At 42.7% G+C, this 23,822-nt stretch overlaps 2 protein-coding genes across 5 annotated transcripts in view; one reads left to right on the top strand and one right to left on the bottom strand.

Moving 5' to 3' along the window:
- Nucleotides 1-8,266, top strand: part of acss2 (acyl-CoA synthetase short chain family member 2) — a 105,316-nt gene extending 97,050 nt beyond the window's left edge. For all 4 annotated transcript variants that reach the window (XM_068048379.1, XM_068048380.1, XM_068048381.1 and 1 more), the window contains 3 exons: nt 2,074-2,250; nt 7,280-7,354; nt 7,440-8,266. In XM_068048379.1, the coding sequence (XP_067904480.1) occupies nt 2,074-2,250; nt 7,280-7,354; nt 7,440-7,564 (377 nt within the window). In that variant the 3' untranslated portion in view covers nt 7,565-8,266. The remainder of the gene's footprint in view (nt 1-2,073; nt 2,251-7,279; nt 7,355-7,439) is intronic.
- A 3,171-nt stretch (nt 8,267-11,437) lies between these two features.
- Nucleotides 11,438-20,127, bottom strand: LOC137378203 (uncharacterized). Its single transcript, XM_068048383.1, has 2 exons — nt 19,922-20,127; nt 11,438-12,657 (listed from the first exon to the last, which is right to left on the bottom strand). The coding sequence occupies exons 1-2, from the start codon at nt 20,059-20,061 to the stop codon at nt 12,120-12,122; spliced, it is 678 nt and encodes a 225-aa protein (XP_067904484.1). The 5' UTR covers nt 20,062-20,127; the 3' UTR covers nt 11,438-12,119.
- Nucleotides 20,128-23,822: the final 3,695 nt, after the last annotated feature.

The following is a 23,822-nucleotide window of genomic DNA, read 5'->3' on the forward strand; positions in this document are numbered from 1 at the left end:
TCAAAAAAGGGATTTGATAAAGTGCCACCTAACAAGCTTGTTGAGAAAGATAGAACCCATACAATAAAAGGGAAGATGCCCAAGAGCAAATGTGCCCTGAGAACAGGGACCAGTCGCTGGCCTGATCTTGAGAAGTATGTATCGGAATGGGTCCACGAAAATCATCAGAATGGTTACCACCAGAAATGCAGTATGTATATACGCACTTAAATGGGCCAAATCAAACCCTGTGTCCAGCAAAGATTTCAGTGCCACAGCTAGTTGGTGTAGCCGCTTTATGGAATGAAAATGTCTAGTGTTGTGGCAGTAGATCAAGATTTCTCAGAGACTACCAAAAGACCTCAATGCCAAAATTACCAGGTTCCAGTGATTTTTCATCAGACAGCAGCAGCAAGAATACCCATTCAGCCGCATTGGCAACATGAATGAAATGCCCATGAATTTTTATATGCCCCAGCAACTAAACTGTGGAGTGGAAAGGTTCAAAAACAGTCCTAGTGAAAACTACAGGACATGAGAAGACCAGATTCACAGCAGTACTAGCCTGAACAGCCAACTGAACAAAATTAAAGCCTCTGGTAATTTTCAAATGTAAAACCATGCCGAAATCAAGCTCCCTGCTGGAGTTTTTGTGAATGTCCCTGACAACGGTTGTTTGGATGAGGATATGGATCAATAATGTGTGGAATCGGTGTCCCGGTGGCCGACGTAAAGAATGCAGCTTATATGTGTAGAAAATATTCAAGATCCCGTATAACCGATGTGATTAAGAGGTGCCTGTGAAGAAATAACATCCACATTGCAGTTACACCAGGGGGTCTAATTCCCGTAGTTCAACCTTTGGCTGTATGCCTGAACGAGCCATTGAAGGATCTGTTCATGCCAAATGGAATAGGTGAATGGCTGACAGAGAAAAAAACTTCACAAAGAATAGAAATTTGCACGCCTCCCTGCTTGATGTTTTGTGTAGTTTCATCATCAAATCGTGAGATGCTATCAGTGCACAAACTGTCATCAGATCGTTCAAAAAATGTGGAATATCCATTGCAATGGATGGAGAGGAAGATGATTTGTTGTGGAGGGATGATTATGAAACTAAAAGAGCCACATCTGATCCAGAGTGGGATCCTTATGACGATGCCATAGTCAAAGTGACTCAAAATGAATTTGATAAACTCTTTGTGTCGGATGCTAATGACAATTAATTTGACGGGTTTAAAACACTTTTTGATTGTGGTTAAAGGTAAATTTGTAGTTGAATAGTTTTAAAACACTTTTTGATTGTGGTTAAAGGTAAATTTGTAGAATTAATTTATTCAGTAAACTGTGCCACATTAATTTATTATGAATTATTGGTGTTATATTTCCTCACATTTCAAAATGACAATCACACACACCAGAGGATCACATTTTATACTCTGTGTATAAGTCAACCTGCATTTTTGGAACAAAGTTTGGCGGCTTCAAAGGGCGATGTATACCCCGCAATCTACAGTATTCCCTCTTTTATCAATATTGCCACTCTACACCTCTTTATCTTTTCTATCCCTCCTTAATATTATTATATCCTGATATGTTGATTTTCCATTTTTCACCAAGTTTCTGTTAATGCTGTCAGGTTTAGATCTTCTTATCAAGTAATTGCTTCCAGTTCCCCCAGTTTATTTTCCACAATCTGCCAATTGCAATACATATATTTTAACCTCTCGTTTGCTTTTTTTTTTAACACACCACTCTGTTTCTCTTGGATTTTATTTTCTAACTACTCCCCTACCTTTACTTCAGATTTGCCTATTTATAACTGGTCCATTTGGTTTTATTCCTGTACTCCATATCCCTGTTCTAAATTATTTCCTGGATGCATATTATCCACTTCTATTTTTCAGCCCCCTCTTCCTGTCCTAGTTTAAATACTTAGTCACTTAATGGTACATAAGCAATTATCCATCATAGATTCATACTGATAGAAAAATGTTTTAAGAATGTTCAGTTGTGTATACAAAACATGAATTACTATTTTATTACTTTGTAACACTACCTTAGAGAAGAAAATATTAACTGTTTATATTACAGGGCATCTTTTGAGTTCTGCTGAAGTGGAGTCTGCATTAATAGAACATGCTGCCATAGCAGAAGCTGCTGCAGTTAGTCACCCCCATCCCATAAAAGGAGAATGCCTCTACTGCTTTGTCACTCTGAGAGATGGACATGAATTTACTGAAACACTAGTTGCTGAACTTAAAGATAAAGGTAATAGTTTCTAGACTACTGCAGATTTAAGCTCAACAAGTAATTTTTTAAAAACTGGTAAAAATCTGTGTAATACATTTGAAAAATGTGTGTTCCAGATGATTTATTGCTTCCTGATGTATTCTTTAGTTACATTGTTTAAAAAAGTTTTCTGTCGCCTCCTTTCCCCCATCCCCACCAAAGAAATTCTCTAAAGTGTATTTGGTCTAAATTGGATTGCCCCAAAAACAGGAGCATGGGGATCACGATGTACGACTAACCCGCACCCATTCAATGTAATGCAGTTAGCGTGCCATCTTCATGATGTCTGCTCATTTGGTTTCTGTGTGTTGCCAGCACTAACCACACTGTTTATTGGCTGCTATCATCAGCAGGGGGCCCAACATCGATACTTGCTGGCACTGGTTAAAGCTAGCCTGCACTTCTTAAAGCTAGCTGGCACCTCTTAAAGGGCAGGTACATTGTGGCTGCATCAGGAGCTGAATGTCATTCTGCAGCTGATACTGACCCGGAACACACTCAATAATGGCACAACATGGATCAGAGCAGGCTCCAAGATTTTCCAACACTCCATTGGAGGCCTTGGTTGAGGAGTTGCAGAGGAGGAGAGATCTATAGGTGGCCTGGAGGGCCTCTAGACAAGTCCTCGGAAGGCAGTGGGACCAGATAGCTGTGATGGTCAATGCCATGAGTCCAGCCCCGGGGACCTGGATGCAGTGCTGCGAAAATTCAATGATCTCGCATGAGTGGTCAAGGTCAGTGAATGCATCTTCAAATCCTATGTCCCACTAGCTGCACCACCAGCCTCAGACACCACACTCATCACTCACCTACCAACAATCTCTATCAGTCAGAACTCAGCTGAAATTCATAGCTTCCCTCCCTCTCAGACTTGGCACTGCTGTAAGCCTCACACCTACATGTCACAGCTTACACATACTGCCAGCTTTTCAATCATGACAGCCACAACAGCCAGATTGCATGACACTCGCACACATCCCCCTCGTCCAGGACGAGGTGGCACACAACTTGACATGGCAGGAACCAAAGAGGGGCAGGCAGCCTGCATGTCCTCACCGCATGAAGGAGACGGTACAGATGTTATTGGGACACCCGCTGCTGAGGCTGTGGTTAGTAGCAGGGCTGAAAGCATCGAACGTGACAGTATTGTCATACCTAATCCTCCTCCTTACATACCACTTGCCCCCTTATCTCACACTTCTGATTTACAAGCTGCAAATGGTGTCAGCATGCATCTCACCTGCCCAATCCCTACCTCACAACCTTACCCTTGTGCCTTTTTCTTTTCAGAAAATCAAGAGGTGCAACCTATCCTGGCAGTGAAGGAACACCAAGAAGAGAGTGATTCTGAAAGCAACAGCACCATCACTTGATTTCACACTCGCAGCCACCAGCTCTGATACTGACACTGTGTATCTTTAGAGGATAGATTAGAGGTGAAATCTGCACATGTTGAAACACCTGGCATGAGTGGGCTGCAGTCAGAGCAGGGGCAAGGATAGCGTAGCAAGGAATTGCTGGCCAACTCATGCTGCACACTTGTGGACCCAACCATGATGCAGCATCTGATGGCCAATGTCACAAGTTCATTTGCAGCACAAGCAGCAGCCATCCAACATCTGAGTGCTGCAGTGGAAGCTGAGTGCTTCCATCGTGGCTGTGAATTAAAGTGTGCAAAGGGGATTGCAGGGTGTCACAGCAGTTCAATAATCTGTCTTCCAACAGTTTACTAGGATTGCTGAGGCAGATGAACTTGCTGTCCTCTCTCAGGAAATAGCATTCATCCTGCCATCCCTGCCACTGTACCAGTTCCCTTGCTGTTGCCTTGCAGCCAGCCAATCAGCCCTGACGAGAGTCGCCCATGCCAAGATGGAACAGTCCACCACTGGGCCTTCTAGGCCCAGAGCTACTTGAGGTTGCCCTCCAAGGCCATCTATAGTAGCCTTCCACCAGCCATGCTGTAACCACTGGGATAGCATTGTGTAGAAGCACTAGGATAAGCAAAGGCACACCGAAGATGGACACTAAGGGAGTGCACAAGGGTGCTTAGCTGATCTTTATATGCAACATGATATGATTTCACTTACAAATTTGGTTTGGAATTTTTATTTTGTGGTGGCTTTTATTGTTGCATTGTGGTCAAGCAGATGCTGTGATGGTCAGTAACAAGGAAGGTAAGATGTAGGACTATTAATGAATAGGGAATTGGAATTGCGAATAGCAGAATCGCACTCTGATGAATTCTTCACAGATAGAAAGGAGTTGTCTAGGGTGCCACCTCTCTGTTCTCCTCCTGCTCCTCAGCTACTTGCTTTATAACTGGGGCAAGAGCTATTGCCTCATGATGGTGAGGTTGTGTAGCGCAGCGGACCACCATGAATCTGGACACCCTCTCTGCCAAATACAGCAGGGCTCTTCAAGAGTGATTCAAGCATCAAAAGTGTTCTTTCAACATGCCAGTGGTCTGCTGTATCAGATTTTGTGTGGCAGCATAGCTTTCATTGTATGGATGCTGCACGTGTGTGTTGGTTGTGTACTAGAGTCATCAGCCGTGTTTTCAGCAGATAGCCCTTGTCACCCAGTAGTCACCCCTTTGGTTTGCTTTGGTGGCTCAAGAGCAGCTGGCACAGTGGATGGCCACAGAATGAAAACATCCTGACTGCAGCCAGAATACTGGGCATTGACCTTCATGATTCACTGCCTGTGGTCACACACACTAGCTGAACATTGAGGGAATCCTTTTTAGTTTTGGTATATGGCAGAGATGAGATGTAGGGCCCGCAAAACGATGTGTGTGCACCCAATGGCGCCCTTTACCATGGGGAAGCCTGCAGTGCTAACAAAGCCACCTGCTTGTCTCAGGATAGAATATGTAGTTAGCTCTCATCGTTTCTCAGTGGCCTCCATTATGCAACTATTGATGACAAACTGCAAGATGTTACAAATATCTCCAGCTCCAGCCTGGAAGGAACCAGACGCATAAAAATTAATCGACATGGCCATCTTCACAGCCACTGGCAGTGCGGGCCTTGTGCTGCTCTGAAGTTGCAGTTGTGGCTGGAGAAGGTACAAGTAAGGAATAGGTGGAAGGTAAGCCCCACAGTGTCATCTTCCTTTATTTAGTTTCCAGCCTTTTCAATAAGGCAGTGACCGAATGGACCTGAAGTACAGTGATCTTAGCACACCACCAAATTCTGCATGGGAATGTTTATTTATAGGACCATTCTGGTGCATGTCAAAATATTGACGAACTGAAAAGATTTAAGAATAACAACTGGGGAATACATTTAAATGAATAATGGAACAACGATAGGATAACTCGCTCATTAAGTATGAAACTTTTATTGGCAGTCAAAGACTGGTTAGCACAGCTGTGTCTGTATGTTTCTAAGGAGTTGCACTTATGGGACATTGTAGCTTTAAATCAGTAGTAACTCCACTGCCCTAAGTAGTGCAAGGCCAGAGCATTTGAGATTGGTGTGGGCAGCTGTGACTATTTTACCTGCATGCATCATGCTTGAATTTGGGAAAGCAGGGAGGTGCATATTTAAATTTAAATCTAAGCGCACTCTGTTCAGCAATCTCTCACCACCAACAAAATTTCTAAAGTTGGAAAGTAGCCACTGGGTTATTCAACTGTACTCTATTGTTGGAAACTTAAGACAGTACAGTTTTTCAGTTATTAATGTAAAACTTAAAAAGTTGGATTCATACTGGTTGCAGTTACACTGCAGTGGTAATCCAGCATTAATGGTAAATGTTCATCTCCCTTTCAAAGTCAGTGGTTTTCAACCTTTTTCTGTTTGCAAATATTGGCATATTTGTAAGCATCCACAGTTCTAATTGCTGAAAAAGCCTATCAGCTGTTCTACGGAAAGCACTACTAACATTGCAGAGAGTGCAGAAAAATACAAACATCTGACCTTGCGAACTCCAGAAATCCTCTTGCAACTTCAGAACTCCAGTTTGAAATTGTATGTTCAAAGTTCTTACTAACAATGATGAATTTAAGCAGCATTATACTACATGTTAAGTATTAGCACAGTGCAGATGGAGAGTATGATTAACCTATTTTTAAATAGCCGCCACATAGATTCGGTTTTGTTCGAAGTAACTCAAACATATAAAGTAATTCATAATTCCGATCACTTGGTTCTCATGGGTTGCTCTGATTCTTTGCATTGAGCCGTGTAGACTTAGCAGTCTGATATATTGTATGGTTTTTATCCTGTGGGAAAGAACAGGACATTGGCATTAGATATTTATAAAAGCTCTGCAGCAAGATTACTCTGATGTTGAGAACTGGAAGTTTAGAAATTTAAATGCTTCAGCACACACCAATCCCAGTCTCAGAAGTTGGCAGATGATGTGCTCAATAATTTTTTGCCAATGTTGCAAGGCAGACCAATGTCCTACCACTTCACTCCTGTCTCTTTCCAAACTTCAGCTCAGGAAATTTTGCTTAGAAATTGGTGTGTGAAAAAAGTGTGATCTACTATTAGGAAGTGGATATGTTCCCGGAGCATTTTGTAACCTAACATTACAGAACATCCTGCACTCTTTTATTGCAGAAATTGAATAAATTCAGGTCCTCACCACTCTTTTGATGAAATACCTCCCCACCCATCATTGGGTGGCCCATCTGCTGGGTTCATAATGAAGTAAACTCACCCACAAATGTAAATAGAAATGCAGGGGCTAATCAGACTGGAGTGTTAGGCATGGGTTTCAGAACTCATACTTTTTCTGGCTGGGAACCTGGAATCTGTCTTCTTTAGCTAACATGTCAATTGGATTTGTGCATGTTTTTCTCCATTCTGTAGATGATTTTTCAAAAATTCAGATACCGAATCATTGAGGAAAACATCTTATTCCGATGCTGGGTTTCTAGGTTACACTATATAATATGCAGTTATATAATGAGTCTTCCTTAAGGAAATTTTTTAACTATGTTTGCATATTTTGGAAAGTCAATTTTCATTAACAATTTTATTTTTGAATATTGCAGTTCGAGACAAAATAGGACCTATTGCCACTCCTGATTACATACAGAATGCTCCTGGGATGCCCAAAACTCGTTCTGGTAAGGTATATAGTGTAAATACATCTATTCACTATTAAATATGTTTAAACCTTTTGTATTGAGTTTTGGATTTTTTACCTTAAAGGTAAAATTATGAGACGCATTCTGAGGCAGATTGCCCGAAATGAAAGGGATCTTGGAGATACATCAACTCTTGCAGATGGAACAGTTATAGAAGAACTCTTCAGCAACAGGTCTAAAACAATTTAAGACAGAGATTCTTTTGACCTAGATTGCAATGTATGACTTGTAATTTAATAAGTATATGTGCATGCTTGGGGAAGAGCATACCAGATCTATAGGAAGCCTGAGTCCAAAAGACCAGAAGAAGCACTAATTATATAGATTATGGTGATAAATGATTGACTTGTGGGTAATTGTCTTGTTACTTTGTTTATAATGCATATCTTGTAATGAGCAATTAATAGGAATAAACTATCCATTAGCAATAAGTTTGATTTATTAAATGGCTATAACTTTTTAAAAAGCACCGCTTTGAATATTTTTCTTGTGTTTGCATTGTTTTGTATTTTTCTGCTGTGGAGCCCTTCTGCTTCACAGGAGGTTTCTGCCCTCTGAGCTCCCCTTAGGCCACCTGCATTACACAAATTTTCTTCAATTTGGGCTCAATATAACCAAACATTCCAAAACTGTTTAAAACATGAGTATAAAAAAATTATCTTAACAAATATACAACACTTATTAAAACAAATGAAAATGTGTTGATTGATAAATATTTCACATTGTGGAGTGGAAAAATATCAGGCTGTATTGTGTTATTTGCTTTCCCTGTCCCACACCAATTCAGATTACAATTGTCAATTTCTGTCTGGAGTGTTAACAATTATGGGCATGCTATCTTACATACTTTATTTTTAAACAGTGTAATTGGGGAAAGTTTATTTTTGGGGGTGGGGGGGGGGGGGGGAATATTAAAAGTGGATTATTCTTTTAATTCTTGAAGCATTAGTCCCAGCATTTCTTCTGCTAACTATGGAGTTCCTGTTTATTTACCAGATGAGCAACCTTTGTTACTGTGGAACAATTAGACTTGTAGAAAGCCATATTTTTATTGAACAAAAATGACAATATTTATGCTTGCAACTACTGTACTTTGCACTAGTCTGAGACACTGCTAGTTATCTTTAACTGTTAAATGTGATTGTGATGTGTATTCTCCAATTAAAGCTTTTCTTATAAATCATGTCTAGATTAACTATTGATGATTTGTTTGGAGTTGATTATTTTTCCTAACCAATTTTTTGGCTCCCAAATTCAAATACCTACACATGCCTAATGACAGCACTCTCTTAAACAGTCCTCCCTCATACCAATATTTTACTCCCAGTTACAATTAATTAATCTCCAACCTCCATTTTGTTCAACATTGTGCTGGCTAAAACACAAAAAGCTGAAAATGCTTAATACTTTGTCACTCCACATTTTCCAATTAGCAAACTAACTCCTATGTAATTACATCAATAATCATCAGAGTAAGCACATTAGTAAAGGTCCCTAAGGAAGGGAACCATTGTGATTTTATCTATATTAAAGCTCTTGCATCTCGTACATCCTTTCGGTTTGTCACACTTTGGGCAGAATTTCCTGTGCACGATGGGGCTCCCAGCGCCATGCCTAAAAGGCAGGGAAGAATCCCATCTCAGCCAGCTGGAGCCACCCTCACCCCCACTGGAGCGATTCTACAGCACAGGCCAATTAGCAGCCCAGTGCCGGGATCCCCATCCCTTTAAGGACAGGGATCCTGCCTCCAAGAGCTGCCAGCCAATCAGAAGGACGGCACGCCGTTGGGAGTGGTGGGCACTGCAGAGGCCTTGGGCCCATACACAGTACTGGAGATGCAGACCTCAGGTAAGTGAGGCAGAGGCCAGTCCAAAAGACCCCGGCGAAGGGGGGGGGTTGGGCATTGAGTATAGGGATAGCGGGTACAAGGAGGTGCTTTGTTTGCTGGCATGGGCGATTCGCAGGCCACGGAGGACCCCTCATCACCAAGCCTGCAGGAAGATCACCTCATTTTACTGGGCAACCTTCACGCATGGCAGGGAAGCCATGGGGGGTGGGGAGGAAAAGCCCTTAGTTTACTGTAATGGGCCTCAATTGGCCTCTGGGCAGGAAGGCCATCATCGGCCTAACCCACCACTGACAAAATTGCATTGCAACAAGGAGGCAACGGGCCCTCTGCCCCCACCCCCATCGCAATGCTGTGGCCCCCCCCCCCCTCCCCGAACATGACTCGGGGGGGGGGGGGGGGGTGCGCGCAATAAAATTGAGCCTAAATGCAACAGCTTTTTAACAGCTAGTTATTACTCTGTTAGTTATGTATACTTACCACTGCTCCTCCAACTCCCATGTTCTGTTTCTCTGTGGTGCTGTCAAGTTTTATTTACATTTTATTAATCAGATTGATGCCAGGTAAAGTTTATTTAATCTTATGTTGATCACCCCCCCCACGCACCAATTTTAGGAATATTTTACCCATCAGCCCACAAACAGCTAACCTTGTTTTCTAATGGGATTCTGGCCTCTTAGCCTGTTCTCTTCGATGAACACCTCCTTCCAATGGGGAGATGAGAAAGAAAATGAGGGGGAAATCACAACACAAAATCCAGCTTGTGCCTCTGGCCACATCCAATAACTGCAGTCAGGAAGTCACCTTGTAATTCACTGTTAACCAAAAGTAGTCCATGGCCTTGGCTGGATCTCTCCTGTGACCAGCACCCACCATCTAAAAATGTGACCAGCAGCTCGTCAGCTCCCTTCTCTGCCACTCCACACTAACTACTGCTCAGGAGAGAGAAGCAGATGGGATACAGGTAAGACAGATTTTATGTTTTGATTGACTGTGAGCAAACTTGGTGTTTTTATGAAAATGATTCTTGAGCAAACTAAGTTGTCAACTTCCCTTTCCAGCTCCCAGCATGTGGGGAACACCACTGTCTACCATCCTCCAGTCTGAAAAACAACCATTTACTACAACTCACTGTTTTCTGTCCTTAAACCAATTTTTGTGCAATTGGACACTGACTCTCCTATTGCATGAGCCTCAATTTTGTTAACCAGCCTTTTATGTGGTACTTTATCAAATGCTTTCTTAAAATCCATATAAACATACATTGCATTCCCTTCATCAGCCTTCTCTGTTACTGCATCAAAAATGTAATTAGATTTGTCAAGCATGATCTACCTTTTACAAATCCATGCTGGCTATCTTTAATTCGAACCTCTCCAAGTGTGTGTTGATTCTTTTCCCTGATTATTGTTTCTCAAATCTTACCCACCAGATGTTAAACTGGTCTGTAGTTGCTAGGACTGTCCTTACACCTTTTCTTGAATAAGGGTGTCACATTTACCGGTCTCCAATCCTCTGGCACCTTCCCCATATCCAGGGAAGATTGGAAGACCTCCACTATCTCCATCCCCACTTTAGCAATCTGGGATGCAAGCCATCCAGGCTTACTGTAAGAGTAGCCAGCCTTTTTAGTATCTCCCCCCTCAATTACCTCTACCCTCTCCACTTCTACCACTATTTTGTCAGATTCCACTTCCTTAGTGAACACTGATTCAAAGTACTCATTAAATACATAAGCCTTGCCCTACACCTCTAAGCATATATTACCCTCTTTGTCCCTAATAGATTGGATAAATATTGGCCAGACACCAGGGATATTTCCCCCTGCTCTTCAAAAAAGTACCATAGGATCTTTCACCCTCACCTCAGAAGGCTGACCTGGCCTCGATTTAATGTCTCATGCAAAAGACAACACCTGCCTCAGTACTGCACTGGAGAGTCCACCTTGATTTTAGTGCTCAAGTCCGAGAGTGGAACTTGAACACACAATCTTCTAACTCTGAGGCAAGAGTGCTACCAACTGAGCCACAGCTAACACCTGCTGTGGAAGAATTGATGGCTTAAGCAATTTTCTTTCAGAAGGAGTTTTTTTCTTAAAATAAGTTTGCACATGGCTGACATATTGGTTACTTGGGGTGCAAGCAGCACAAAAAAAAGTCAGGAATTTTGGGATGTAAACTCCAGTGAACACATACTAGGAGGAACACTTATTAAACTGTCTTGCAAAAGAGTATTTATTTCACTCATCTTAAGAGCATATAGCAATTTATTAAGATTAATTCCATGCTCACAGGAAGCATGGTTCAAAGGAGGGCATCACTCATCTTTGCTCCCTTTGAACATGGAGCAGCCAATTAACCCTACAATTTCTGTGAAGAATGTAGACCAGGCTTATGATACAAAACAAAAAGCAATTGGATTATCTCAAACAGGTGAAACACGCAGCAGGGATTGATCAACATATACCATGTATGTTACAAAAATGAAAAAAGTTAATATACAGTAACATCCAATTTTAGAATTGCAAATCCATCGTCTGCTTTCCTCTTCTCTACCCCAGCTTACAATACCCAGTATTGCTATGCTTATTCTTCAAGCAGGAAGGTAGAATACTCTGGATCAGCAGCATCTCTTTATGATCATCAAGAATAGGAGCTCTGTAGGTAAATACCTGGACATGGCTTTTCCTCACCATGAAACCCTTTCTAGACCAAGCCTGATGTCCAGCAGAACTGGAGAAATCTGGTAGCAGTGTTCAAATGCCTGCTATGGCAAAGATTCAAATGTCAGCTGGAAGCCCACGATTCTGCCTCTAAATCAGCCAAAACTATTTGTGCAAGTATTTTAATTACATTGACTGTTATAAATTAAGGCTTTCCTAATTTTAATTAAATACTATTAGAAAATTTCCCAAGGTTTGGGCTTCCTTGCCATTTGTGAAACAGTAGGCATACTGTTGGATGAAGTAATGTTCCATTTTTGAATCCCAGGGATTTCTTGTCCACTTTGCACAAAATAAAGTACTTGAGAGAAAGATAGGTTGCAGTTTTCTTCATTCATTGTGGTCACAGAAGAAAGTTTTGCAATGTCACCAACAGTTCTATTTTCATGGGGTTCCATTATTTGACTCTTTTCTGTTGATTCATAAGGAACATTGTGACCTTTACCTTCTATTTCTTTACTAATCTGAAAATACACTCTTGCATCATCCATTTTCTCTCTTTGCTGATCTTTGGGTGGCTTGCAACTGACCTTTGTGGTCTCTATTGTAGCAGATTGGTCATTTTGTCCTGGATCACTTGGAGTCTGTCTGAGCAGATTCTCAAAAGCTTTTGTTACATCTTCCTCGGCAGCTAAGTTATTCTGATTCGTGGGCTCAATAATTTGTGATGATAGCCATCCTTTGTAGCTTTCAAGATCAATAGGTCCGATAAACCTGGAAAAAGTCGGGAAAATGTTTTTTTTATAAAGTGCTAATCTTAGTCAAAATAAATAAATACCACTGCCTAACCATAACCAAGCAGGAGCTGATAGTCTCACAATAACCCAAAGGAAAGTGGAAACAGTGAACTAAACTTAAAAAAAAAAAAGTGCTGTATTTCTATATTATACGAAACAATGAGTTCTTAAGTATGTTCCAAGGCAGTAGCACTTAGGCATTTAGATGACACAGAATCCACCCCTCAGACTCCCAAGTGTCAACCTTGGTTGTGTTACCACTTTATCAGTCATGTATAAAAAAAACCCAATATAATTACATTTTTGCACAATAGGATTCTTTGATTTTGATGTAGAATGCAGATTAGTTTCTATGCTGCACCATTCTACAATTACATGGCGCTCAGTGTCAATCTGAAATGGAGAGCTTATCAGGTTTTTATTTGTATACCAGTTCATTGGAAATAACTGGAAATCTCCAAACTTCTATTTTTGTTAAGCATTTGTAGAGAAAATACTGAATTACTTGGATAATTGAGGTACCGCAGGGATCTGTGCTTGAGCCCCAGCTATTCACAATATATAGTAATGACTTGGGAGAGGGAACTAAATGTAACATTTCCAAGCTGGGGGGAATCTGAGCTGTAAAGAGGATGCAAAGCGGCTCGAATGTGATTTGGACAAGTTGGGGGAGTAGGCAAATCCATGGCAGATGCAGTATAACGTAAATAAATGTGAGGTTATCCACATTGGTTGTAAAAACAGGAAGGCAGATTATCTGAATGGTGATAGATTGGGAAAGGCGCAACGAGACCTGGGTGTCCTTGTACACCAGTTGCTGAAAGCAAACATTCAGGTACAGCAAGCAATTAGGAAAGCGAATGGTATGTTGGCCTTCATTGCAAGAGGATTTGAGTACAGGAACAAGGATGTCTGAACTGCAGTTATGCAGGGACTTGGTGAGACCACATCTGGAGTATTGTGTGCAGTTTTGGTCTCCTTATCTGAGGAAGGATGTTCTTGCCATGGAGGGAGTGCAAAGAAGATTTACTAGACTGATTCCTGGGATGGCAGGATTGACATATGAGAAGAGATTGCGTTGACTAGGCCTATATTCACTAGAGTTTAGAAGAATGAGAGGGTATCTCATAGAAACCTATAAAATTCTAACACGACTAGACAGGCTAGATGCAGGGAGGATGTTCCCGATGGCTGGGGAGTCCAGAACCAGGGGTCACAGTCTCAGGATACAGGGTATACCATTTAGAACTGAAGAGAAATTTCTTCACTCGGAGGGTGGTGAACCTGTGGAATTCTCTACCGCAGAAGGCTGTGGAGGCCAAGTCATTAAATATATTCAAGAAGGAGATAGATATATTTCTTAATGCCAAAGGGATCAAGGGATATGGAGAGAAAGTGGGAACAGGGTACTGAATTACATAATCAGCCATGATCTTTTATGAATGGCAGAGCAGGCCCAAAGGGCCTACTCCTGCTCCTAATTTCTATGTAAGTGTGGAGGCTTTTTTACAGCTGTTTCTTCCTATTACGTCTCATGAATCATAGTGTCACACTTGGCTAAAAGGCAAAACTCAACTCTAAACTTGCATTTTTTTTTAAACAAAGGTTATCTGCTGCTATACCAGATAAGTAAACTGACTTGGATACAGTCATGATATTGGCACCATAAAGGAGAAAAACAGGAAGCAGTAGTGTGCTTCTTTTTGATGTTGAAAATTTAAGCCCCAAATTCTCAGCCAATCTGATCAACACTTTCCAATATCATGCTGACCCTCAAAATGCTGTAGGGTGCAGCATATAAGCAGAAAACTGGTAATTTGTATTCACAAATTGTCATGCAGGCCCCCAACTGCCAAGAATGAGGCATATTAATTATGTCATATGAACAAAGATTTCAAACTTACTGGGAAGAGAAGGCCTGTTACAAGGGCTGCCAGACACTTAACTGAAAAATATTTGCATACTGACTGCTTGTGGAGACAAAAGGACCATTCCCTGATGCATTCAACCTACAATGGATTTTGATCACCAGACATTGGAGGTGCAAGGAAGAGCATTCCAAAGACTGCTAAGGTGAGAGAATCCACAAAAGCCAGGACTGGTTAAACCAGCTTGTCACATGACTAACTGGCTGATCCAGGGTTTTTTTGAACTAGCCACAGTTTTTGAACTCAAAAAACTGTTCGCTCCTGGAGGGAGAACACTTCTCCTGTCTGCTTCCATTTCTTTCTCACAAGCCTCTGGACCCACTGAGGACGCATGAATTTCGAGACAGAAAAGTCTCCTACATCGAACAAGGTTTAAGAGGAATACTGGGCCCCAACAAAAAGCAAGACCTACCTACAATCAAGGACTTTACAGCGAGCCCGAAGAACAGTAACCAAAACCATCTTCAGATATTGCCTCAAACTTTTCCACTTTATTTCTTCTCTTTTCTGTCTCTATCTGCATGTGTGTATCACGTATGTATGCTAGCGTGGGCACGTCGACTATCCAGGCATTAACTGAATTAGAAAACCTGTTTGGCTAGTTTCTTTGCCTTATAATTGGAAGTTGGTGAACAAAGATTCACTAAGGGGGAGCTAAAAAAAAAGTGTTTAAAATTAAATCCTGTTACAGCAAGACCAGGTGAAGGCTGAGGGAACCCTTTCTCACTTGGTCACAACAGAAATTAAAATGGATTTGCTTATTCATATAGAAAAATTAAAGAAATTAATTGTATAATCACTTATTTAGTGCCTTGTTTCAAAGCATTTCATTCAATAATTTTGAACTGTAGAAACTTGGGTAAACAAATACAGCAGCATTCTACGCCAGCGAGGCCCCATATGCAATCATGAGATGAAGGATCAGTAAATCAGTATATTTTGGCACTTTTTTTAAAAAAAAGAGCTGAATGTTTTCCAGAATATTTTAATAGTCATTTCACTTAACTACAGCAGGTAGACAGGGCCTCAGTTTAACCACTTACTCAAAGGCAAAAATATTCAGCGTGCTGTTGCTAAAGCTCTGCACATCCATTTGGTAGAATCACCAGTCAAAGGGGTATGCTGTAATCAGGAGAAGGGTTGCAATGCACTGCTATTTAATAATGAGTGACATGCTCATCATGAGGAGCACCACCTACCTGTTAAGCAAGTAAGGGGTTAAACCTATGCTTGTTAGTTGCTTAACAACTAACTAATAACTATCCTCCTTGTGATGACAGCAGGGAAAGTATACAGGGTTGCTGAGACGACAAAGTGACTCAAAACAAGAGGCCTGGAGTTGGAAATTTGGAAGCAAATCAACCCTCTATAGCAGCTTTGTTAATCCCGTACTGAGCTCATCAGTTCCACAGGAGTTCAGGGCACCACTGATGACCAGCCCCATCCAGCCTAGATTCTTAATAGAACCTGACGGGGTGGACTTAGTACTAGAATTGGGCTTCTTCCCGTTAGCTCCAGCTAACTCTGCGGGTCAATGATCAAATGGTTTTAGTTCAGCCAGTCAGGATAACTGACCAATGATCTGCTCCTGCAAATTACAGTTTCACATACTTGAGACTCCCTAAGATTTAGCATGGTCAATCTGTACCTATGCTCCCTGGAGTTAGGAATTTGGAATATATCCTGACAGGAAGAATGTGTACACTCCATAATGGGCAAATGGAACCCTACACAGATTTCTCAGTAGCTTGAATTGGAAACCACTTTTGATAAATGTTTGTCCTTGGCATACTCCAGATGACCACAAAATATACTGGTATTAAAAACTTAAAAAAGGGACTGCATCCTTAAACAGTCCTAACATTTTGCTGTTGTTCAGTTGTTATATCCACTTCCTCCTGCTATCTTTACTATTTAGTTGTTTGTCCCTGTCTTACAGACATGGCTTCTCTTCCTTATTTTCCTTCATCTCGGGACACCTTTAAAGTGAAATGTAGAAACCAATTATCAGAGCAGTGTAAACACATGAGAACAGGCTTGTATGTTTAGCATAGCTACAAGAATCAGTCATTAACAACATAGAAGGAGGCCATTCAGCCCATAGAATCCATACCAGCAATCCAGTCAGCGCCACTGCCCCGCTTGATCCCCATGGCCCTACAAGATTATTTCCTTCAACTGGCCATCCAATTTCCTTTTGGAATTGATTGTTTCTGCTTCCACCACCCTTGTGGGCAGTGTATTCGGGGTCATTACCAGTTACTGCATAAAAATGCGGTTCTTCACATTTTACCTGCATCTCTCGCCCAAAACCTCCAATATGTCCCCTTGTACCATCAGTTAATGGGAACAGTTTTTCCTTGTCTAACTTGTCCAAGCCTGTCATAATGTTGTACACCGCTATCAAATCTCCCCACAATTTCGTTTGCTCCAGCAAGAACAAATCCAGCTTTTCTAACCTAACCTTGTAACTAAAATCCCCCATCCCTGGAACCATTCTGGTAAGTCTCCTCTGCACCCTCTCAAGGACCCTCACATCCTTCCTAAAGTGTGGCGAGTAGAACTGGACGCAATACTCTAGTTGGGGCCTAACCAGAACTTCATAAAGGTTCAGCATAACTTCCTTGCTTTTGTACTCTATGCCTCTATTTATGAAACCCAAGATCCCATATGCTTTGCTAACCACTCTCTCAACATCTCCTGCCACCTGCAAAGATTGATGCATATGCACTCTCAGGACCCCCGGTTCCTGCACTCTAGAACTGTGCCATTAAGTATATACTGCCTCACCCTATTCCTTCTGCCAAAATGCCTCACCTCACATTTGTCTGTATTAAATTCCATCTGTCACTTGTCTGCCCATTCTGTGATCCTCTTGCAGGCAGTTCATATTATCCTTAGCTTGCCACTCCAAGTTTGGTATCATTCGCAAATGTTGAAATTCTGCTCTATATTCCAAGATCCAAGTCATTTATATATAGTAAAAAAAAAGCAGTGGTCCCAGCACTGACCCTTGGGGAACACCATTGTCTTGATGTAAAGGCACTTTTGACTGGTCTCACTTTTTAGTTCACTATTTTTGTTTCTCTTTGGCTGACTTGCATTACACCATGACCTGTCTTTTCTCTTATAAAAACAAAGTGCTGGAAATACTCAGGTCTGGCAATATCTCAGGGAGAAGCCGAGTTAACGTTTCAGGTCTGATCTTTCATCTTTCAGACCTGATTAGTATTTCCAGCATAATAAAAACAAGAAATGCTGGAACCACTCAGCAGGTCTGGCAGCATCTGTAAAAAGAGAAGCAGAGTTAACGTTTCGGGTCAGTGACCCTTCTTCAGAACTAACAAATATTAGAAAAGTCACAGGTTATAAGCAAGTGAGGTGGGGGTGGGGCAAGAGATAACAAAGGAGGTGGTGTAGATTGGACAAGGCCACATAGCTGACCAAAAGGTCATGGAGCAAAGGCAAACAATATGTTAATGGTGTGTTGAAAGACAAAGCATTAGTACAGATTAGGTGTTAATGGACTGAATATTGAACAGCAGCAAGTGCAAACATGAAAAAAAAAGTGGGTAAGCAAACTGAACAAACTAAGACGAAATGAAATAAATGCAAAACAAAACTGTAAAAAATAAAAGAAAAAATAACTAAAAATGAAAATAAAATGGGGGGCTGTCATGCTCTGAAATTATGGAACTCAATGTTCAGTCCGGCAGGCTGTAGTGTGCCTATATCAGTAGATGAGATGCTGTTCCTCGAGCTTGCGTTGATATTCAGTGGAACACTGCAGCAATCCCAGGACAGAGATGTGAGCATGAGAGCAGGGGGGAGTGTTGAAATGGCAAGCAACCGGAAGCTCAGGGTCCTACTTGCGGACTGAGCGGAGGTGTTCCGCAAAGCGGTCACCCAGTCTGCGCTTGGTCTTCCCAATGTAGAGACCACCACATTGTGAGCAGCGAATATAGTATACGACATTGAAAGAAGTACAAGTAAATCGCTGCTTCACCTGAAAGGAGTGTTTGGGGCCTGGGATAGTGAGGAGAGGAGGTAAATGGGCAGGTATTACACCTCCTGCGATTGCAGGGGAAGGTGCCATGGGACAGGGACGAGGTGGTGGGGGTAATGGAGGAGTGGACCAGGGTGTCGCGGAGGGTACGATCCCTTCGGAATGCTGACAGGGGAAGGGAGGGGAAGATGCGACTGGTAGTGGCATCACGCTGGAGATGGCGGAGGATGATCCTTTGGATATGGAGGCTGATGGGGTGGAAAGTGAGGACAAGGGAAACCCTGTCACGGTTCTGGGAGGGAGGGGTGAGGGTGAGGGTAGAGGTGCGGGAAATGGGTCGAACACGGTTGAGGGCCCTGTCAACAACAGTGGGGGAAAGTCCTCGGTTGAGGAAAAAGGAGGTCCTATCAGAAGCACCATCATGGAACGTAGCATCATCAGAGCAGATGAGACGGAGAAACTGGGAGAATGGAATGGAGTCCTTACAGGAGGTAGGGTGTGAAGAAGTGTAGTCGAGGTAGCTGTGGGAGTCGGTGGGCTTATAATGGATATTAGTAGACAACTTATCCCCAGAGATGGAGACAGCGAAGTCGAGGAAGGGAAGTGTCGGAGATGGACCATGTAAAGGTGAGAGAAGGGTGGAAATTGGAAGCAAAGTTGATAACGTTTTCCAGTTCGGGGAGGGAGCAGGAAACGGCACCGATACAGTCATCAATGTACCAGAAAAAGAGTTGGGGGAGGGGGCCTGAGTAGGACTGGAACAAAGAATGCTCGACATATCCCACAAAAAAAGACAGGCATAACTAGGACTCATGCGAGTATTTCCAGTACTTTGTTTTTATTTCTGTCTTTTCTCTTAACAGGTCCTCACAAACTTGCTGTGCATTTCTACCACTGTTAAAAAAAAAATTTCAGATATCCGTCATTGCAGTTTTCCTTTTTTATCTTAATTGAACTGCCCACACCTGGAAAAACTGCTGTCATCCAGGAGCAAAGATCAGCAGCCCCTCTCCGCAGAAAACAGAACAAAGAAATGGAGGACAAAAGGCATATCAAATGGACACAGGTGGAGGTAGATGGAAATACAATCAGAGGTGGAGGAGGTGTTAAGAATAAGGTTTATGATTAACAAGATTGGCAAATCCACTTAAAACAGCTGCAGCTTGGCTCCCGGGATGGGTGAGCAGATGGGTAAAGCAGTACTGTAAGTAGACTCAATATGCCAGGTTAGGGACAGTGGGACACAACCCAGACAGCGCTGCTGGACGGGTGAGGCTGAGCCAGGCCTGACTCGCTCACCCTCTAACCTGGAGTAGTAGTAGATCTTCGCCTGAAGGAGCCCCTCCTCGGACCTCCGCACCCCCTCTCCGAGCTGGGCCAAGCCTCGCTGGAACACCACATCAGCCGCAAAGTGATATGAGTGGAACTGTCTGCATTGGGCTTCCATCACTCGGAACTCCGCAACATTCGGCTCCCTGCAATCGCCTGTCCCCCAAGAGCGGCTATAAAATCGTAGCCCTGCGCCCCCTGCCGTCTGGAGGATCGGCCGGCGCCGAACACCTGAGAGCGGGCAGGAAGGCGCAAAACTGCGCCCCCAGCCGTCTGGAGGATCGGCCGACGCCGAGCACCCGAGAGCGGGCAGGAAGGCGCAAACCTGCGCCCCCTGCCGTCTGGTGGACCCGCCTGCTCCCATACCCTTGAAGCTTGGAATTTGCTCAGTAGCAAGCTCCCTATTGCCTAGAGTAAGGAGATGTTAGCTTCTCCCTCTAGTAACCGCGTACCTATCTATAACTGCTCTGGTTACTACGTATTTATAGTATAATGTACTGGCTATAGGAGCATTGTCACTGGTATCAGACCCACCGGCCGTCCATGTCTCCGCTTTAAAGACGTCTGCAAACGCGACATGAAGTCCTGTGACATTGATCACAAGTCATGGGAGTCAGTTGCCAGTGATCGCCAGAGCTGGCAGGCAGCCATAAAGGCGGGGCTGAAGTGTGGCATGTTGAAGAGTTGGCAGCAAAAAAGACAGAAGCGCAAGGAGAGAGCCAACTGTGTAACAGCCCCGACAACCAATTTTATCTGCAGCACCTGTGGAAGAGTCTGTCACTCTAGAATTGGCCTTTATAGCCACTCCAGGCGCTGCTTCACAAACCACTAACCACCTCCAGGCGCTCTTGAGACAAGGAGGCCAAAGAAGATAGGAGCATTGCTGTTATGTTACTGGGTTAATACTCCAGAGGCCTTAAGAAATAATTTTAACAAATTGAGTTCAAACCATTTCAGTTTGAAAATTTGAATTCATAAAAAAAAAATTGTAAGTGTAAAGCTGATATCAGTAAAAATGATCAGGAAGCTGTTAGGTTGTTGTAATTCAAAGGAAGTAATCTACTGCCCTTACCCATCTAGCCGATATGTGACTCCAATCTCTCTTTTGCCCTCATTCCCATTCTCCCTCATTCACGAGCCCCACTCCCCAGTCTCCCCCACCCACTCCCCCCACCCGGACTCACCCACTGTCTACCCCCCACTGGCTCCTGACTCAGACTCTCGAGCTCCCATCCACCTCCATGCAGATTGTTCCCGGAGCATCTGCTAGTCCTGTCTCTGTATTTGGGAGAGATGTGGGGGGGAGTGGGGTGCGAGGTGGCTGATGTCATGGGAGCAGGAAGCTGCTCTGGTGGGAAATTTAAAGGGCAAAAGTCTCCTGGGCTGCTTGTAGCAACGCCCCAGTATTCCATGCCACATTCCGGGCAATCCGGGAGAGCTGTCAAACCTAAATTCAATCATTTGACTCTTAACTTCTTAACTGCCCTCTGAAGTGACCTAGCAAGCCACAGCTGTCTCAAACCATTGCCAGCAGTTCATATGGAAATCCTGGCACCCCTTCTTAAGGGCAATAAATATTTCCTTTGCCAGCGATGCCCACATCTTGAGAATGAATAAAGAAAAAACATTCACCAGATAGATCTGATCTTAAAATAGACAGCCTGAATCTCAGTTTAATGTATTATTTGGATTGACACCTCTGACAGTGCAGCACTCACTCATTGCTGCACTGAAGCATTCGGAAAGAATTCTCGTTTGTATAGTGCTTTTCACAACCTTAGGAGCCCCAAGCTGCTTTGCAGCTCAAAACATACTTTTTCAAGTGGAGTCACTGTTGTAAGGAAATCAACCTAGATTGTGTGGCTAACTCTGGGAGTGAGGCTTGAACCCACAACCTATTGACTCGAGGCAAGAGTCCTGCCAACTGGGTCAAGCAGACATTGTGGTCAATAAATACACTGATAAATTCTTAGGGATCATTCATCAGCTTTTATTGGTTCCCACCATTGAAAATACATAATTTGGGGGGGTAGATGAATTGGTAAAAAACTGATTTCCTGTAGAGTTTGAGAAAATGACACTGAAATCCCTCATTTGTTTAACCAAAAACAGTTGTAAAAATCCATACCTGCGATTTCAGCACACGCGCACTGTCTGTGCTGATGTTACTGATGGAATACACATGCCTTCTCAACCTGAATTTCAGCAGGAAAATAAGAGAAGATCGTGCAATTTGGATTTTCTCTGGATCAACTTTGGGTAATACTGTGAGGATAACATTTATATTTTAGCAAATGAACTCATGTCAGTCTTTCACTCTTGGTTAGGTGTGGAGCAAAGTTGCAAACATCTCCCTATGCATAATCATCGAATGATACATCACAGAAATAGACCATTTGGTCCATTATGTCTGTGCCAGTTCTTTGAAAGATCTATCCAATTAGTCCCACTCCCCAGCTCTTGCCCCATAGCCATGAAAATTTTTTCACCTCACGTGTTTAGCAAATTCCCTTATTCAAGTTGTTATTGAATCTGTTTCCACCACCCTTTCAGATCATTCACTCCAGATCATTTATCTGCAAAATGCTGCACAGGAGGCTTCTCACAAATCCAACTCTTAACTTGTTCAGAACCATCTCATGCGCTAATGTGAAAATTGATAGTTTCTCAAATAATACAAGGCTACAATGCACGACTCTAACCCCAAAGATTTCTCAACTGACACTTATTACAAACTTACACACTGTAAAGTGCTCGCATTCAGATAGCTGAAAATGATCTTCACAATCTCACTCTCTGGCTGCAATATTTTAAAAAGTATGCAGATGGAGTTCAACCTGGAAAAGTGTGAAGTGATTCATTTTGGAAGGTCGAATTTGAATGCGGAATACAGGCTTAAAGACAGGATTCTTGGTAGTGTGGAGGAACAGAGGGATCTTGGCGTCCATGTCCATAGATCGCTCAAAGTTGCCACCCAAGTTGATAGGGTTGTTAAGAAGGCGTATGGTGTGTTGGCTTTCATTAACAGGGGGATTGAGTTTAAGAGCCACAAGGTTATGCTGCAGCTCTATAAGGCCCTGGTTTGACCACACTTGGAATATTGTGTTCAGTTCTGGTCGCCTCATTATAGGAAGGATGTGGAAGCTTTGGAGAGGGTGCAGAGGAGATTTACCAGGATGCTGCCTGGACTGGAGGGCATGTCCTACGAAGAAAGATTGAGGGAGCTAGGGCTTTTCTCATTGGAGCGAAGAAGGATGAGAGGTGACTTGATAGAGGGGTACAAGATGATGAGAGGCATAGATAGAGTGGATAGTCAGAGACTTTTTCCCAGGGTGGAAAAGGCTATCACCAGGGGGCATAATTTTAGGGTGATTGGAGGAAGGTTTCAGGGAGATGTCGGAGGTAGGTTCTTTACACAGAGAGTGGTGGGTGCGTGGAATGCGCTGACAGCGGTGGTAGTAGAAGCAGATACATTAGGGGCATTTAAGCGACTCTTGGATAGGTACATGGATGATAGTAGAATGAAGAGTAGGTAGTTAGTTTGATCTTAGAGTAGGTTAAAGGTTCGGCACAACATTGTGGGCGAAGGGCCTGTACTGTGCTGTACTGTTCTATGTTCTATAAGGGGGTGTTGGGGTTGCATCACCCTCCCAATCATAACCGATCACGAGCATCTTTTTGGCCAGACCGTAGGAATTGTTAGATGAGAAAAGACCGTAGTCTATCTATCATCTTGGGAGTCACATGACACAATGATAATGGAGTTGTTGGTTAATCATAGAAATCAATCTCTATCAATTAGTCTATAATAGAGCCAGACATGAGTTGAGGAAACCCACAGTTGTGTAAAACTTTGGGAATCATTGATCCAAAGTCACC

The sequence above is a fragment of the Heterodontus francisci genome, chromosome 16, assembly GCF_036365525.1.
Source record: "Heterodontus francisci isolate sHetFra1 chromosome 16, sHetFra1.hap1, whole genome shotgun sequence".
Classification (NCBI taxonomy): Eukaryota; Metazoa; Chordata; class Chondrichthyes; order Heterodontiformes; family Heterodontidae; genus Heterodontus; species Heterodontus francisci.